General features: G+C 36.8%; 1 protein-coding gene and 1 long non-coding RNA gene across 8 annotated transcripts in view; one reads left to right on the plus strand and one right to left on the minus strand.

The window, feature by feature from the left end:
* LOC141488453 (uncharacterized) overlaps positions 1-16,811 on the plus strand; it is an 83,267-nt gene that overhangs the window by 18,140 nt on the left and 48,316 nt on the right. For 5 of the 6 annotated variants that reach the window (XR_012468684.1, XR_012468687.1, XR_012468688.1 and 2 more), the window contains one exon: positions 5,235-16,809. This is a non-coding gene — a long non-coding RNA (uncharacterized LOC141488453). Of the gene's footprint in view, positions 1-5,234; positions 16,810-16,811 lie in introns of those variants that run through there. The other variant, XR_012468686.1, reaches the window with a different exon arrangement.
* The window catches only part of CD58 (CD58 molecule), a 75,634-nt gene continuing 59,839 nt past the window's right edge, over positions 1,017-16,811 (minus strand). Inside the window, exons 4-6 of one of the 2 annotated variants that reach the window (XM_074188531.1) lie at positions 16,560-16,807; positions 11,416-11,493; positions 1,017-5,572 (exon numbers count right to left, since the gene is read on the minus strand). In XM_074188531.1, coding sequence (XP_074044632.1) covers positions 5,532-5,572; positions 11,416-11,493; positions 16,560-16,807 — 367 coding nt within the window. In that variant the 3' untranslated portion in view covers positions 1,017-5,531. Of the gene's footprint in view, positions 5,573-11,415; positions 11,497-16,559; positions 16,808-16,811 lie in introns of both variants that reach the window. The other variant, XM_074188530.1, reaches the window with a different exon arrangement.

The following is a 16,811-nucleotide window of genomic DNA, read 5'->3' on the forward strand; positions in this document are numbered from 1 at the left end:
CAGCCTCACCTAAGGTAAACAAATAACTCCCATTGCAATCATCGACAGTAAGTGCACCATAGAGGGAAAGGGCTGCTTTAGATACACCATCACATCCCAAACTATCACAGCCTCACTTCTACAGAAGATCTACTGAAAGACAGGAAGGTGGTAGACCTTATTCTAGTTGTCAAACCCTTGGCCCAGGGAACCAAGAATAGTGGGGAATGCTTTGACTTCTTTGCATTAAAAATATTCTCTCTCTCTCCCACATCTCTTCACCATTGAAAAAGGAAGAATAAAATCCTTGTTAGAAATATGCAGTAAAACAAAAACAACATTGGACCCCTTCCCAAAAAAGTCTAATTATACAAACTGAATCTATCATCTCTGTTGGGGGAGGGTGTGACATGCTTTGTCATTGGTCTTTTGGAATTATTATAATATTATATATTAACACATTATATAATATTATTATTGGATACCTGGGATGGGCAAAATATTATATATTAACACATTTTATACTTATATTATTATTAGATGCCTGGGATAGATAAAATAACATAGGAGTCACCTCTTCTAGAGTCTCTTCCATGATCCCCTGAGCTTTAACTCTATCAAATGTTGCTAGAACAGTTTTGCAAGAATATTTTTTTGTTCCTATAGCTTTCTACCTTGCAACAGACTTAGAATCATAGATTTTGTACAACATGGAAACAAAGTAAAGATGACAGATTGCTTTCTGTGGGGGTGGGGTGGGGAGGGATGTAAAATTAGGGGGGGGGGGATTGTGAAACTCAAATAAAATCTTTAATAGAATCATAGATTTAAAACTGGAAAGACCCTTAGAGGTCATCTAATCTGACTCCCTCATGTTACAGATGAGACCTAAGGATATTAGGTGATTCACCCAAAGTCTAACATTAAGTAGCAGAACTGGGACCAAAAATACAGTGTTCTTCACCCTTATGCCTTTTCTTGTCTGGGTACAGCAATGATTCTCAAACATTCTTTAAGCATGACACAGTAGCCTTCACCATGAAGAATCAACAAACATTTATTAAGGGCTTATTGTGCACCAGATACAAGTTTAAGTGAGCAAAACTATGGTAGAGGAGACCCACACATGGGCATTTTCCTTAAATGAGAGCAGTTGAGTTGTTTGTTAGTTTTAAGTCTGGTGGGTTTTAAGGTTAGTACATATATGTAATGGGTAAGTTTTATTTATTTTGCAAATGCTATACTTATATTACATACTTAGGCAAAACAATTATGTTAAAAATTATTTATAAAGTTTACTTTATTTGAAATAAGACATCCAAAATTTTGACACATACCTTGCAAAACTTGTGACATACTTGTGTGCTATGACTTTGGAGAAACTCTGAGGCTTAAAATATATTCTTTCATCTCTCTTGGAGAATGTTCTTCTCAAAGAGAACCAATAATAATATGAGTGAGGACTTGATTTTCAAGTAAATTGGATTTAAGGAAGGCAGAGCTGTCATTAGTCTCACTTTCTCCTCCAGTCATCTGTAGTCTAGTGGCAAGGAATGGGTTAAAGCTACTTGGCAATGGCCCAGGATAAATGGGTAACATTGACCTTTCTAAATTAAAGTCTTCCCCAGGTCTTAGTTTGTCTAAGGCCTTGCCCACGCAATACATTAAGGCTAGGTAAGAACTGAGACACAGATAATGGCCCAATTTCCCATCATAAAGATATCTGTCTGGAAGAAGAAAACCCTTAAGAGTTTCGGGATAGAACAGAAAGGAATTGTTATTTACAGCCCTTTTAAGCCATTAGAAGTTAACAATGAACCAAAGAGCCTTTCTCAAAGAAAACATAAGCTTCTTGAAAGTAGACTGTCATTTTTTAAAGATTTGTATCCCAGTGTCTGGCACTCGCTGTACATGTTTGTTGCTGCTCTTGTAAAGATTTATTAAATTTGTGCCAGACACATGGGACAAAAATGCAAAGAGAAATTCAGATTGATCCTTGTACTCAAGAAGTTCACAGTGCAGTCCATAATTAGCTTTAATATAAAACATAGGTACAAAGTACCATGAGGAAGAACAATTAAGAGGAAGACCATAGATGGGTGACTGTGAATCAAAGAGGAGGTGGTGGTTTTCTTTAACGAGTCTTTAATTTCAATATATGTTATCACTTTCATGTCATGAAGGTAAATTTTTTTGGCTCTCTTCGTACCAGAGAATAAGTCTGAATTTTTTTTTCTTAATGGGCTATTTACTATACTTTATTTTAAAATTTGGGCTCTTATGATACAATATTATACATATATTTAATTAATTTCTGAGTTCCTAAACTTTTCTGTATCATCTGATGGCCTTCTGATGGTCTGCAGCTTCCACAAAACTTTCCAAAAATTCGAATTTAATTTTTTGTGCTGACTGGTGATATATCAAAACCATGATGGGGAAAATCAGTGTGGAAGAGATAATTGTATAAATCATGCATTTACTTAGGAGAGGTAAGGAAGCAGAGTAGAGTTAGGGGGTGGGCTGATCTAAAAGAATCAAATAATGTCTAACAAAAAATGAGGGCATGACCTCAGGGGCCTGGAACATTATTAGTCATGACTTGGCCTTCCAGCTTGGCTGGCATACCGGATATTCTCCATATATGCCTAGGAATACTCTCCCCTCATCAGCCTGATTTCAGCAATGATAGAATTGCTTTGAAATTATTTTGTTGAGCTATATATAAAATACTTACTGATATCCATCAGTTTATTAAAATCCAAATCCATACCTCTCCATATGGTCCACAAATATATCACAAGAGACTCTTCCAAGTACCTTGCTCAATGAGAATATCAAAAGTATATTGGTAAATGCTTTAACCATCAGCTCTCCAGAGAAAAAGGTATGCAGAACTAAAAAAATTTTTTTCTAATATTTTTCCCAATTAAATTTTCATTTTTTTATTTTCAAATTTTATAAAACAATAAAATTCTAATCTGATTTATTTGCCAGTTTTACAGGTATATATATGTTCACCCTAAAAATTCTAACAGCTTACTATCATGTACTGATAAAGAACAGTTTTCTTGTGATCAAGATGGGACAATTTCCTTTTATTTGTTTTTCCTCTATACATTCAAGTTTTCAAATAGTTGTGGTTTGATTATATATACATCATCCCACACATACAAACAAAAATCACAATTACATACAAATACTATTACATAATCAAGTAATCAACCAATGCAGTTTGCATAATCATACCAATGGAACTTACTTAAAAATTACAAAATAAACTACTTATCATTTAGTCATTCAATCAGGTCCAACTATTTGTGACCCCATTGTTTTAACTGTCCATGAGATTTTCTCAACAAAGGTAATGGCATACCACCAATTGGGGAATGGCTAAATAAATTATACTACATGACTATGATGGAATGCTATTCTGCTATAAGAAATTAGGAGCAGGATGCTCTCAGAAAAACCTGAAAAGACTTACATAAACTGATGCAAAGTGAAATAAGTAGAATGAGGAGAATGTTGTAACAGCAATACTCCAAGATGATTGGTTGTGAATAACACAACTGATCCTTAGCAATATAATGATCCAAGAAATTCTGAAGGATTTATAATGTAAAATGCTATCCCATCCCCAGAGAAAGAACAGATAGTAACTGAATACAGATCGAAGTACAATTTTTTTTCTTGAGAGTTTTATTTTTGGCCTATTTTTCTTTCTCAACATGACTAATATGGAAACATGTTTTGCATGACTGCCCATATATAACCTATATTAAACTGCTTCTCATCTCAATGAGGAAAAATGGAGAGGGGAAAATTATTTTTATGCATAAACATAATTGGGTAAAAAAAATATTCAATTTTGTTTTAAAAAGAATACTGTCATAGTTTTCCATTGGATCTTTTTGTCAGGCAATCAGAGGTTGTGCCCTGCCCAGGGCTGAGACTAGGTTTGAATTCAGGTCTTTTACCTCTAGGCCCAGGGCTCGATTCATTCAGCTACCACTTGACTCAACAGCAGAAGATGTGAAACTACATAGTTAGGTTTAAAATAAGAAAACAGAAATGTTGAGTAGGCATGAAATTTGTTCTCTAATATTTACAGAATACCTATGGGGGTAGTCCTTTAAAAAATAACTTCCAGGGTGGCTAGGTGGTGCAGTGGATAGAGCACTGACCCTGTAGTCAGGAATACCTGAGTTCAAATCAGGCCTCAGACACTTAATCATTACCTAGCTGTGTGGCCTTGGGCAAGCCACTTAACCCCAGTGCCTTGCAAAAAAAATCCTAAAAAAATAATAACTTTCCAGAGAGAAATGAGGAAGATGTATTTATAGAAAAAACAAAAAGAATCATAAATTTTTGGTGGGCAATTAATCAAGTTACACCTTTTCCTCTGTACAGTCAAGTTTCATTTGTTCATAAAGGTCCCTTCCTCAAAGCATGTCAGAACTGATAGGGATCCAATTAGCAGCAGGATTAGTATCTCCTCCTGACTTGAGATATTTATGCTTTATCAAATATGCTAATGACTTAAAATAAAACATAGAATTTCTCCCTTTTCAAGATGTCACAAGTGAAAAAATTTATTTGAGACTCTTATAGAGACAAGTTTCCTGGTTTCTTAGAAAGAGTCACATACGGGGATGTCATTTCAATTTAAAATCCCAATTAAAGACTGAGAATGTAGATTTTTGACCAGAAATATGTTTTTAAAAACTTACTCATTTGATAAAGAATGCATTAAGAAAAAAATTAAATTAGGTACGCCACCATATACATATATATACATCTATATGAACTATACACATATACATTTACACAAATAAAAACAATATATTTTATGTATATATATATATATAAAATATATACATACAAATATACACATATTCACAAATGAACAATAGAGCACCGTCACAGTTGTAAGTCTAAGAACCTCCTCCCTTGAACTGTAGTTTCAATCCCTACCAGGCTAGTTGCTAACAACAGTATATATATATACATACATATATATATATATATATATATATATATGTATACATACATATATATATATATGTCATATATAGAGCGTAAATAGTAACACAAAGTGTTCCCAGTATTGATAGAATAAAAACAATAAATACCCCTTCCTGCAACTTTTCTTAAAGGATCTTCCAAAAACAGGAGGGGAAATCGATGTCCCTTTTGTTCAAAGACCCCAGCTTGAATGCACACATAATAAAAAAAATCTGTTCTTATGGCAGGTAATTTGCTACTGGCTTTCCCTGGTCTTGGCTGTGGCTCACTTCTTGTTCCAGGTTGGTGATGGTAGTGATTGGTTCTTCTAGATAGTCCACAGATGAAAACAGCTAAGAAGGCTTCAATTCTGAGAGGTAGGTAATTTTAGTGTGCTCAATATATATGGATAGTCTGATTCCAAATCTTTCCCTATCTTTTTAAGAAGCTATATTTCAGGAAAAGTCATTGTTTTGGCAGTAATACCTTTCTTGAAGAAAACACACAAAAGAATGCAACAATATTCCAATTATGTTTCCATTACTTCAATTTGAGATGCTCAGGCTTCTTTTTTTCTTCACATATTCTACAAAATACAAGTCCACAAGAATAAATTTCAAAATTCAGTTTAATTAACTTAAGTTACACTTATTCAACACCTGCCATGGGCATTTGCTAGTTTCCAGAATGAGGGAAGCTTTGAGTGCTCAAAGAGGGTTTGGATTTTACTCTATAAGCCACCAGTCCTCAATCTGTGTTATAAAGTAATTGTCTTTTTATCCTTTTTAAATAGATGCAATTGAATTAAACAAACACTATAAGGTGTTTCCATTGTCCTAGGCACTGTGCAAGGATCTAGGGATACAAAGACAAAGAAGCTTAGAGTGGAGAGAGACACAAATATGAATAAAATGCAAAGTTAATATCAGGAGGGAGAGGAAAGAAGAGGAAAGGTTCCACAGAATAGGGGGTACCTTAGCAGATCCATGAAAGAATCCAGAGATTTTAAAAGGGGAGTCCCCAGTTTGTTATAATGGAATTTTGCTCAAATAAATACATTTATTTAAAACAGTATTTCTTCCTAGCCAATAGGCTTCTAGATGAAAAAGAACAGATGACAGCGTCTCTATAAGGATTTAGCAAATGAATCTTTGTAAGGAAAGGAGGAAGATGCTATACATGTACCATGCATAAATTTTCCTTCCTTCAAATTCCTGACTATTTCTACTATGCTCTTTAATGGGTGACTAGAAATCTAGAAGGATTTGATTACGATTTATTGTATAGAGCCAAAAGTACATGAGACCTAGGTATCAGATGGCCAGATCTGGGGACTTGGTTCGATAATTTTATTATCACTATAATAATAATAATAATAATTGCTAATATTTATATAGGGTTTTTTTGGCAAGGCAATGTGGTTAAGTGACTTGCCCAAGGTCACAGAGCTAGGTAATTATGAAGTGGCTCAGGACACATTTGAACTCAGGTCCTCCTGACTCCAGGGCCAGTGCTCTATCCACTGCACCACCTAGCTGCCCAAGAAGAGAGTGTCGTTATCTTTTTTTTTTCTTGTAGGTTTTTACAAGGCAATGGGGTTAAGTGGCTTGCCCAAGGCCACACAAGTAGGTAATTATTAAGTGTTTGAGGCCGAATTTGAACTCAGGTCCTCCTGACTCCAGGGCCAGTGCTCTATCCGCTGCACCCTGTAGTCACCTGGTATTTATATAGGTTTTTAAGGTTTACAAAGTGCTTAATAAAGTGCTTATTTTATCTTCACAACAACCCTGGGAGATGGTGCCATTACTATCTCCATTTTATAGACAAGGAAAAGAAGTAGGCAAGGGCTGATTCGGTGATTTGCCTAGGGTCACACAGTAGTAAGTATCTGAGGACAGATTTGAACTCAGGTCTTCCTGATTCCAAGTCCAGTACTCCACACACTGTGCCATTTCACTGTCTAGCCATGTGAAGCAAGTTATTTCATCCCCTAAGCCTCAGTTTCCACATCTTTAAAATAAGGTAATAGTACTTATGCTTCCTACTTCACAGGGGAGTCATGCAAATAGTATATGGCAAACAACAAAATTTTATATAATTGTCCAGACTGGTATCTGTGAAACTATCACAGAATGAGATGAAGATCTCTAGGATCCCAGAGTACAGAATCATCAGTCTTTAATTCACAAATTAAATTAATATCAATTTGTCTTCATCTACCCATAGCACTGGACAGGCACTGAAACCAGTGGGAATTGCTAGAATGTGTATGGTAGAAGGGAAAGAGGACCAGATCTGGCATTCAAAAACCTGGGCTTGAATCCTAGTCCTCCTGCTTACTACATATGGGACTCATTTGACTCCTCTGGGTCTTGATTTCTTTATCTCTAAAATGAGAAAAATTGGAGTGCTACTAATAAAATAATGGTGCTTCAAGGTTTGAAAATTAACATATAGACATTTTCTCACCTGACTCTTACAACAATCCTATGGGGTAAGTAATTCAGTGGTTATATACATTTTATAGATAAAGAAATTGAGGGGGGCAGCTAGGTGGTACAGTGGATACAGCACTGGCCCTGAAGTCAGGAGGACTTGAATTCAAATCCAGTTTCAGGAACATAATAATTGCCTAGCTATGTGACCTTGGGCAAGTCATTTAACCCCATTGCCTTGTTTAACAAAAAAAAAAAGTAATTAAGAAATTGGGGGTCATTAAGATCAATTTGACCATGGTTATCCAGCTAGTGCATATCAGAGGGAGGATCTGAAGACAGTTCTCCTGGGCCTCCAAATCCAGTGTTCTTACCACTAGACTAAGAAAGGTCTATGCCACTATAATTATTACTATATCTGTTAGTCTCTATGATTTCATTTGTACTACAACCTTACAATCAAAGAAATCAAATGAGATAATCATTGCAAAGTACCAAAGCAGTACTCAATGGATAGAGGGCTGGGTCAAGAGTCAGAAAGACCTGAGTTCAATTCCAGCCTCAGACCCTAGTAAGCATCTGAGGAGAATAACCTATTTTTGCAGGCTTATTGTGAGGATCAAGTAAGATAATATTTATAAAGTACCTAGTATAGTGCCTAAAATTATAGGTGCCATATAAATGCTTACTCATTTACCCCACTTAGCACACAGCAGACATTTAATTATTGCCTTTTATCGCCTTTTCTTTCTGGTGTGGAGCTTTCTCTGCTGGTAAAAAAATCAATAGATAATTGGCAGCTCAAGAGTCTTTGATAAGCAAGAGATAAAGTGACTTGCCCAGAGTCATAAAGTCAACATGTGTCAGATACACGATTTGAATTCAAGACCTTCTATCTCAAAGGCCAGAGTCAATGACTATTATTTTTGCTGTAATAATAACAATAATCTCATTATCATCTTTCACATTGAGATTAAGCTAAAAACGATACTCAGACAAGTTGCTTTCCTGCTGTGCTTTTTTTTTAATGGATCACTATTATGCCTGGTGATTAGCCATGGTGAGGGTCTGGCTTCAGTATGGTTTGTTATTATAATGTTGTTGTCATTTAAATAGTAATTCGCAAAAATAAATTGTTATTTTACTGAACAATTATGGTGAAATCATATGATTTGGTAGAATAGAGTTAAACAGCCTTTGTGCTGGGTTGGAAGTCAGGAAGCCCTGGTTTCCAACCCTGCTTCAGCTACTCACTAGCTCTGTGATCTTGGGGAAGCAAACTTCTACTAACGTCAGTCTTCTTATCACTAAAATGGGAGAATTAGACGCAATAGCCATCCAAGTCCCTTCCAGCTCTGAATCTGTGTAGTCTTACTTTCTTATATCTCGAGTGATTTCACTTCTCTCTGTGCGGATTCAGAGACTGACAAGAACTCCACAGGATGAGGGGTGGATGGCTCGGGAGCTGCTCAGGGGCAATGCCTTAGCCCTTCATGTGGAAGCCTAGGGATGCAGCCAAGAGCTGCTTGCAGTAAAGCAAGTGGTCACCTGGGGGCAGCATAGGAGAATAGATTGTGGGATGTAAGAGGAGGAGGAACCGTGATCTGAATGTCGGAAAGTGCTGGTGCAGCCAGAGAATGTCCTAGATCATGAGGGCATCAAAAAGATGAGCAGGATCTGAGAAGCTGTGAAAGCAGGGGAGAGGACCTTTCAGAATGTGTGTTCTTCTAATGGTGTCTCCTGATGATGAAGGGCAGGCACCTTCCAGGAAAAACATAAACGACAGAGAAGCAGACGGTCAGAGTGGAACTTCTCTGGCATTCCTTTTTCACCCCGTTCTCTTCTCATTTCAACTGTCTGTGTCATCCCATGCCTTACCTAACAAATCTATTCTTTGAGTAGATGCAAGGGTTTTTGTTGCTATACCAAGACTGAATCTGTCTCACCCGAGGGGGAAGCTGAGCTCCACTTACAACTAAGAACCCAGCAACTGGTCCCAGAAGAGGGGATAAGGCAAAGAAAATTAGGTAGATAGACAGATAGAACAATGGTTAAATAACCTGTCAAGTGAGGAAGAGCAGATTTGAATTCAGGTCTTCCTGATTTCAAAACCAGCTTTTTATATCCTCTGCACCACTTGAGTTGGTCTCAGTCGATTTAAAAAATGGTATGGCACTTAGCCTTAGCACCTTCCCTCTGAAAATATCACCAACTCGTCCTATCTCTATCTTGTTCCTAGAGTCAGGAAGTCCTGAGTTCTAATCCATCCTCATTTACTAGCTATATGACCCCGGATAAGTCACTAAATCATACAAACACAATGGTTTGCATATCTTCTCCTTCATTCAACTTTGAACTGGGACTTTTTTGTGCTCTCTTATTCTTCAGTACCCAATGTGCTTTCTGGCTCACAGTAGGTGATTCATAAATGATTATAGATTATAGCCACCTAAGTGTCTACTGGATATCCAATCTACAGCTGCATTTACAAATGGTGCCACGTCAACTCAAGTTTTGTGAATTGAAACCAAAGAAAAAAAGGTGAATTCATTGCAATAAATATAACTTCTAACAGCAGAGCTAAAAATGATATAATGTGATATACTTACTTTAGGCTAGCTTCCTCAGTGCCTTTCTAATCTGTGATAAGGTCTTTTGGGAATGCTGTTTCCTCCAACTCACACCCTCTTCCTGATGACTCAGTTGAGGTTGAGCTGAGCTATAACACGGGTTGTGGGTAGAGGCAGGAGGGAGGACAGGAAATAATGTGGTAGAGAGATGAGGGTATGCAATATGAAGAACTTATGAGACCTCCAAGTCAGAGAGTTCTTAATGTATATATGACGGGCATTGTGCACACACAAAAAGAAGGAAAAGGCAGTCAAGAAGGTTATGATCAAATGGAGGAGGCAACATGCAAACAAACATATTTCAAGCAAACTCTCATATACACATATAAATACACACATATATATGTCTAATAAGAAATGATTAACAGACAAAAGGTGCTAGAATTAAGAGAGACTTAAAGGAAATCAACTGACTAAACCAGTTGATTATTCCAGACTGGGGAGGTAGCGAGAGAAATTTTCTAGAGCTAAAATACGGATGTATGAATATCTTAGAACAGCCAAGAAACTGGTTTCACTAATTTAAAAAGTTGAAATATATCATAAAGTCACAGATTTAGAGCTGAAAGGGATTTTAGAGGTTCACTGAGCCCACCCAAACCAACCCCTTCATCTAACAGATGAAGAATTGTGGTCAAGTGATTTGTTCAACATCACACAGATTTCTCAGTTCCTTTATAATTGCAAATGCAAACCTCTTTCCCTGGTTGGTGACCATCTCCAATGAAAAGCTTTATAATCTTAGGTGCATATCCAATGTGGAAAGCAATCAGGCAAATATCCACTGAGGCAATGACTAAATTGGGTCTAAGATCATTAAGAGTTTTCATAACGGTGCTGGGTCCACATTGTACTTTGTTTGGAGAATCCTAAAGAGGCTGGATCTGTTCCAGGGTCTTAAGGTGATTCAATTCTACTTCTGGAAACAGCACTTTGGGGGCAGATCAATAAAAGTTGTCTACCCTCATCCCAGGCTATTTGGTATACTTCTAGAAGTATCAGTCTGGATAAAGGAATCTGGGGTAAAACTGGACATGTCCCTGTACCAAAATTCTCTGAGGCCAAAGATAACATATATAAAGATTCTCTGGCAAACATTAAAGACCCATAAACACTAACATATATGTGTTAGTTACTAATACTGTCATTATTATTAGTCATAATTCTTCATCACCATGGGAAAAACTGGAATGTCTAGCAGCCCCAAGTTTCAGGCAAGTATTGAAAAACTTTAATAATAGGAACCAGTTTTCACATATCCTTCAAATTCCTATCATTTCAAACCAATGGCTTATATTGCTGAACCATTCCTTCTACAAACTGAAAAATTCCTAAAGAGAATTTGGTTAAAAAGTTATACCTACTTAAGAATATGACTGCAACGATTATCACAACTCCGATTGCTCCAAGTAGTAGTGGATACCTATACCTTCCATGATCCGCTGCTAAAAAAGAAAATCAAATAAATATAAAGTGATTTCTGTATATTATAAATATGCATTGAAAATGAATTTATACCATAAATCTCATTTCATAGGTCAAGTGAATTTTTTAAACTTAGGTCAAAGTAAAGGACAATTGCCCTGCTCTCCCACATCAAAAGGGTAGCTAAGTAGAATAGCTGGAAGAAGTTACATTATCCCAAAATATTTCTGACCTAGAAGGGACATCAACCACCAATTGGTATAATCTACCTAGGAACAGAAATTCCTTTTGTAAAATTCTTAACGACTGGTAATCCAACCTTCTCCTCAATTTATCACTGAGTTGTTTTCATCATATCTGACTCTTGGGATTTTCTTAGCAATGATACTGGAGTGCTTTGCCATTTTCTTCTCCAGTTCACTTTACAAACTGAGGTAACTAGGGTTAAGTGATTGGCCCAGAGTCATACAACTTTTAAGTATCTGAGGTTAGATTTCAACTCAGATCTTTCTGATTCCAGATCCATGACTCTAGCCTCAGTGTTACCTAGCTGTCCTAGGAAATGTTAGAGTACAACAAAAATGGTTGGGTTTTAGCCAAAATCCATTCCCATTAGGGGAATGAAGAAATCCTTAAATTCTTCCTCTTTGGGGTCTCTTTCTCATCTCATCAAGGCTCCTCATTCTTTTTTTTTTTCAGGTTTTTGCAAGGCAATGGGGTTAAGTGGCTTGCCCAAGGCCACACAGCTAGGTAATTATTAAGTGTCTGAGGCCGGATTTTTTGAACTCAGGTACTCCTGACTGCAGGGCCAGTGCTTTATCCACTGCACCACCTAGTCGCCCAAGGGCTCCCCATTCTTAAACAAGCTTTCCTTTGCCTTGCTTTTTAATCCCATTCAGTTATTACCCTATTGATTTCTTTGCTTTCATTGATAAGGGGCAACTAGATGGTGCAGTAAGTAGGGCATCAGCTCTCAAGTCAAGGGGACCTGAGTTCAAATTTGACCTCAGACACTTGATACATAGCAGCTGTGTGACCTTGAGCAAGTCACTGATTGCTTCACATCCAGGGCCATCTCCAGTCATCCAGAGTCATATCTGACCACTTTATCTAGATGGCTCTGGAGGAGACAGTGAGGCCCGTAACTAAGCACAGCCTCCCTCACTCAAATCCAATTCATATGCCTGTCATGGCATCACCTCCCTGATGTCATGCTCTTCTTCAAAACTCATTGCTAAACATAAACCTTGGTGAGGGGTGAAGAATGGCAATTCCAACTTATAATTTATGACAGAGGAGATGAAAGCTGAATCTCTGATATTGCCTATCTCAAATATTGCTCCAAATATATTAAATTGGGATAAAGGTAATGACTTCCATAGAGCTTTTTTTTTTAAATCACCTTCACAAGCATAAGATGGACTGTGTATGGCAAACCAGTATGTTGTCTGAAAAGAATCGAGGGAGTTTAGTGGACCATGGGCTCAATATGAATAACAATGAACAGTGGGAGATAGAAGCATAGAAATCTATATGATCAGAGATTAGAGCTAGGAAGCTTCTTTTATTTTTGCTATTATTCACAGATGGGGAAACAGAAACTTAGATTAACTATAGCCAAAGAGCTATATTAATTATAGCCAAAGAGCTAGTGAGTGAGTAGCCAGGCTTGGATTCAATTCTAGGTCCCAAATCCCAAATTCCCAGCTTTCCCCCATACTTAGGCTACCTGCTGCACAGTAAAATTTTGGGAAGGCACATCACACCCTTTTAATTGTCATCTAAGTATGAATAAAGTGCTTAAGTGTACTTGGATCTATTTGGAGTCAGGGACACTTGAATTCAAATTTGGACACAGACTAGTTGTGTGACCTAGGTCAAGTCACTTAAGCTCTATTTGCCGAGTTTCCTCATCTGTAAAATAAGGATAACAACAGTTCTCACCCTCCAGGTTGGTTTTGAGAATCAAAAGAGATAATATATGGAAAGTGTTCAGCATAGTATTTGGCACCTAGTAAGCATTTAATAAATATTTGCTTCATTCCTTCCTGAGCAAGTAGACTCAAAGAATAGTGAAAAAAGGCATCAAAAACATAGATCTCATCAATCTAGATGTTTTTAGCTAATAACCAGTCAAACTCAAACATAAAGAGGAGTCACTAATTCATACATAGAAATCCCTATGAATTACACATTGACTTAGTTTTCAAATGTGATAGTATTTATTTTTTCTAGTATTTTTAGTTATTATTCATTCATTCATTTATTATTTCCCAAATACATTTTCATCTAGATTGGGCTGCATACTCAGGAGCCTTGTAGAGGGCATGAAGGTCCCAAGCTTGTCTGTCCTGTTCAAGAATCCTTTGAAGTCATACACGACCAAGGAAAGCAACAATTTGTTGTTAAAGGAAGTTTCAGAAGCAGAACCAGCTCAATAACACTGTGACTATAATAATGAAAACAAAAATAAAATTACTAAATGAAATACAGACTCTGAGTGCCAGAGGACCAATAATAAAATCTGGCTTCTAGCTCTTAGAAGCAGGGAGATAGAGGACAACTGTAATAGAGAACATTGAATCTCATATGCCTGAGATTATTCAGGTAGTAAATACAAGAGCTGAAATTCAAACCCAGGACTTCCAATTTCATATCCAACAAATGGGTTAATATCAACCTGGAGTGAGATCTTTAGTTGAGTGACCCAAGGTTCCACTGTAGGCTATTAATAAATGCTAGTTGATTGGCCATTCCAATCAACATTTTTTAAGTTAATGAATAGAAATAAGACAGATGGAATTTTAACATATTTGCAGATTACAAAGAACTAGAAAGAATAGACAACACAATATATAACAGACTCCAGATTTCAAAGGATCTAACCAGGATTAATGTAAAGTTATCCACTGATCTTCAAAAAGAGGACAAGGGAGGCATAAATAAAGAGCAATTCTTATGAAGAAAGCCTCCAGGGTTTAGTGCCATTTTATTCTGCCTTGACCAGGTCATTTGGGTGGTATACATACTGTGTTCAATTCTGGACACCATTTTGAGGAAGCGTATTGAAAAGCTGTTGTGAATATAAAGAGAAGAGGGCTATAAGTCTAACAAGGAGACTGGAGTCCATGCCATCCGAGAATGGCTGGCTGGAATGGGCAATGTTCAGGCCTGAGAAGATAACACTTAAGAGAAGAAATGATAGTAGTCTTCAAGAGAGTGAAGGGATGTCTCATGGCAGAAAAAATAGATAGTTGTGCTTTTTTTTTAAAACAGGAAAGAACTAGGAACCAGGATGAAAAATTATAGAAAGTCAACAATTGTCCAATATAAGAAACAACTTTCAAATAACCTCAGGAGGCAATGAATTCCTTAAACATTGGGAAGTTTAAGTCAATGTTAAATGATCACTTGGTCCTTCTGAAGTGTGTGTGTGTGTGTGTGTGTGTGTGTGTGTGTGTGTGTGTGTGAGAGAGAGAGAGAGAGAGAGAGAGAGAGAGACTTTGGAAATCCCATTCAATTCTGAGTTTCTATGAATAGGGTTGCAGTTCAGGCTGTCCCTATGATGGATTTCTGGAACTCTTGAAAAGGTTGTGGTCCTTTGTTCTCAAAGACGACCAAAATGAATGACTAGGTTATGGTCAAGGTACAGTGTGGCTAAGAAAGCTCTATTATAGGTCGGGGTAAAAATAGTCCATTTGAATATTCGAGGTAGAAATGTCTAAATTTGTGAATCTCCATTTATTTTCAACTATACCCCCACCACCACTTCCCCAAGACCACAAGACTCACCAACAGCATAATTATTCCTATCTCTAAAACTTTTTGTTCTACCACACCCGGATTGCAAAATTCATTCATTTCCCTCTTCCTCCCCAAACAAATGAATTTCCATTTCCAGACTAGCTATAATAAGAAAGTGTGAGAAGAAAAAGGGGGGGTGGTGGCTTTACTTCTTGATTTTTATACCTGTTTTTAAACATATGGCCCAACCAAAAAGTCTCAAATTCTATTTCCCTCACAAGAAACCTTTAGGGAACTCATTATTTTGTCTATTTCGTTTACTAAAAACAGAAGAACTTGACATTTATTGCTTTTAAACTTGACAATAATTTAAAATTCTTTTAAAGTTAAAAAATTAAATTGAGATTTTTGAATTTGAATTAAAAATTAAAATTTTTAATTATAAATTCTAAAATTTTAAAAATTTACTGATGCATTGTTTTTGCATCAAGTTCATTACTAGATACATTCCCCATCCGCTCCCAATCACCAGAAGTGAATCTTCCCTTGCAACAAAGAAAAGTCATTTTAAGCAACAACAAAGCACATGGTTTCTAATAGGTATAGAATCAGTGTACAATATGTACAACATTCTGCCCTGGCAGTCCCCACCTCCTTGCCTTTAAGAGGCAGGCGACTGGTTTCATTATTGGTCCTCCAGGATCACTTTTTGTTTGTTTCTGTTGTTACAGTCATTGTAATACTGTTCTGGTTCTGCTTATAATTGCCCCCCATAAAAGTATATTACTAAAGCAATTAGGTCATTCAGAGAATAAAGCATAGGTCCTGGAATCAGAAGGACCAGAATCCAATTGTATCCTCAGACATTTACTAGCTATGTGATCCTGGACAAGTCACATAACCCCAACTACCCCCCAAAAAAGGGAAGGAAGGGGAGGCAATATTGTTGCTGTTTTTGGCTTTTCCAAGTTAAGGAATTCTCTACCTCCCAAGGTAGTGCTCTCTTATTATTAGAAGATTGTTCCTTATATTTCCTATTGCTGCCTCTCTTATGATCATTTTGCTCATTAATCAAAGATAAGCATAACTATTTGTAACTGGGCAAGTTTCTGTATACGAAATGCATCAGTTTAAGACTGATAGACTTGACTCCAGTCTAATCCAACTCATTCCTTTTTCAAATGAGGATTTTGTAGTCCAGAAAGATTAGGATGATTGTTCAAGATCACACAAGCAGGCTTTGAACCTGGGTCATAGAATCAAGTTCTATGACTCCAATCCCTGCACTCTTTCCACAGTACTACACTACCTCCATAGTCAACTTCATATGAATACTCACTTTCTGGAACACAGGACTTTAGAAGGAGTGTAGATTCATTGGAAGACACAGGGTTAATTGTAATGCAAGTGATGTTTTGATGTAAATCTTCAGGATTCCACCTCAGCTGCATTTTTGATACTGAATGATTCAAATATGTTCCACGAAACTTCCATTGGTAACTTAGAAAGTCATTATTTCCTGACTCGTTACATGAAATTGTGATGTTTCCATCATCAAAAGAACAGGAGAGATGAGGTTTTGGTACTCTGG

The sequence above is a fragment of the Macrotis lagotis genome, chromosome 5 (genome assembly GCF_037893015.1).
Source record: "Macrotis lagotis isolate mMagLag1 chromosome 5, bilby.v1.9.chrom.fasta, whole genome shotgun sequence".
NCBI lineage: Eukaryota > Metazoa > Chordata > Mammalia > Peramelemorphia > Peramelidae > Macrotis > Macrotis lagotis.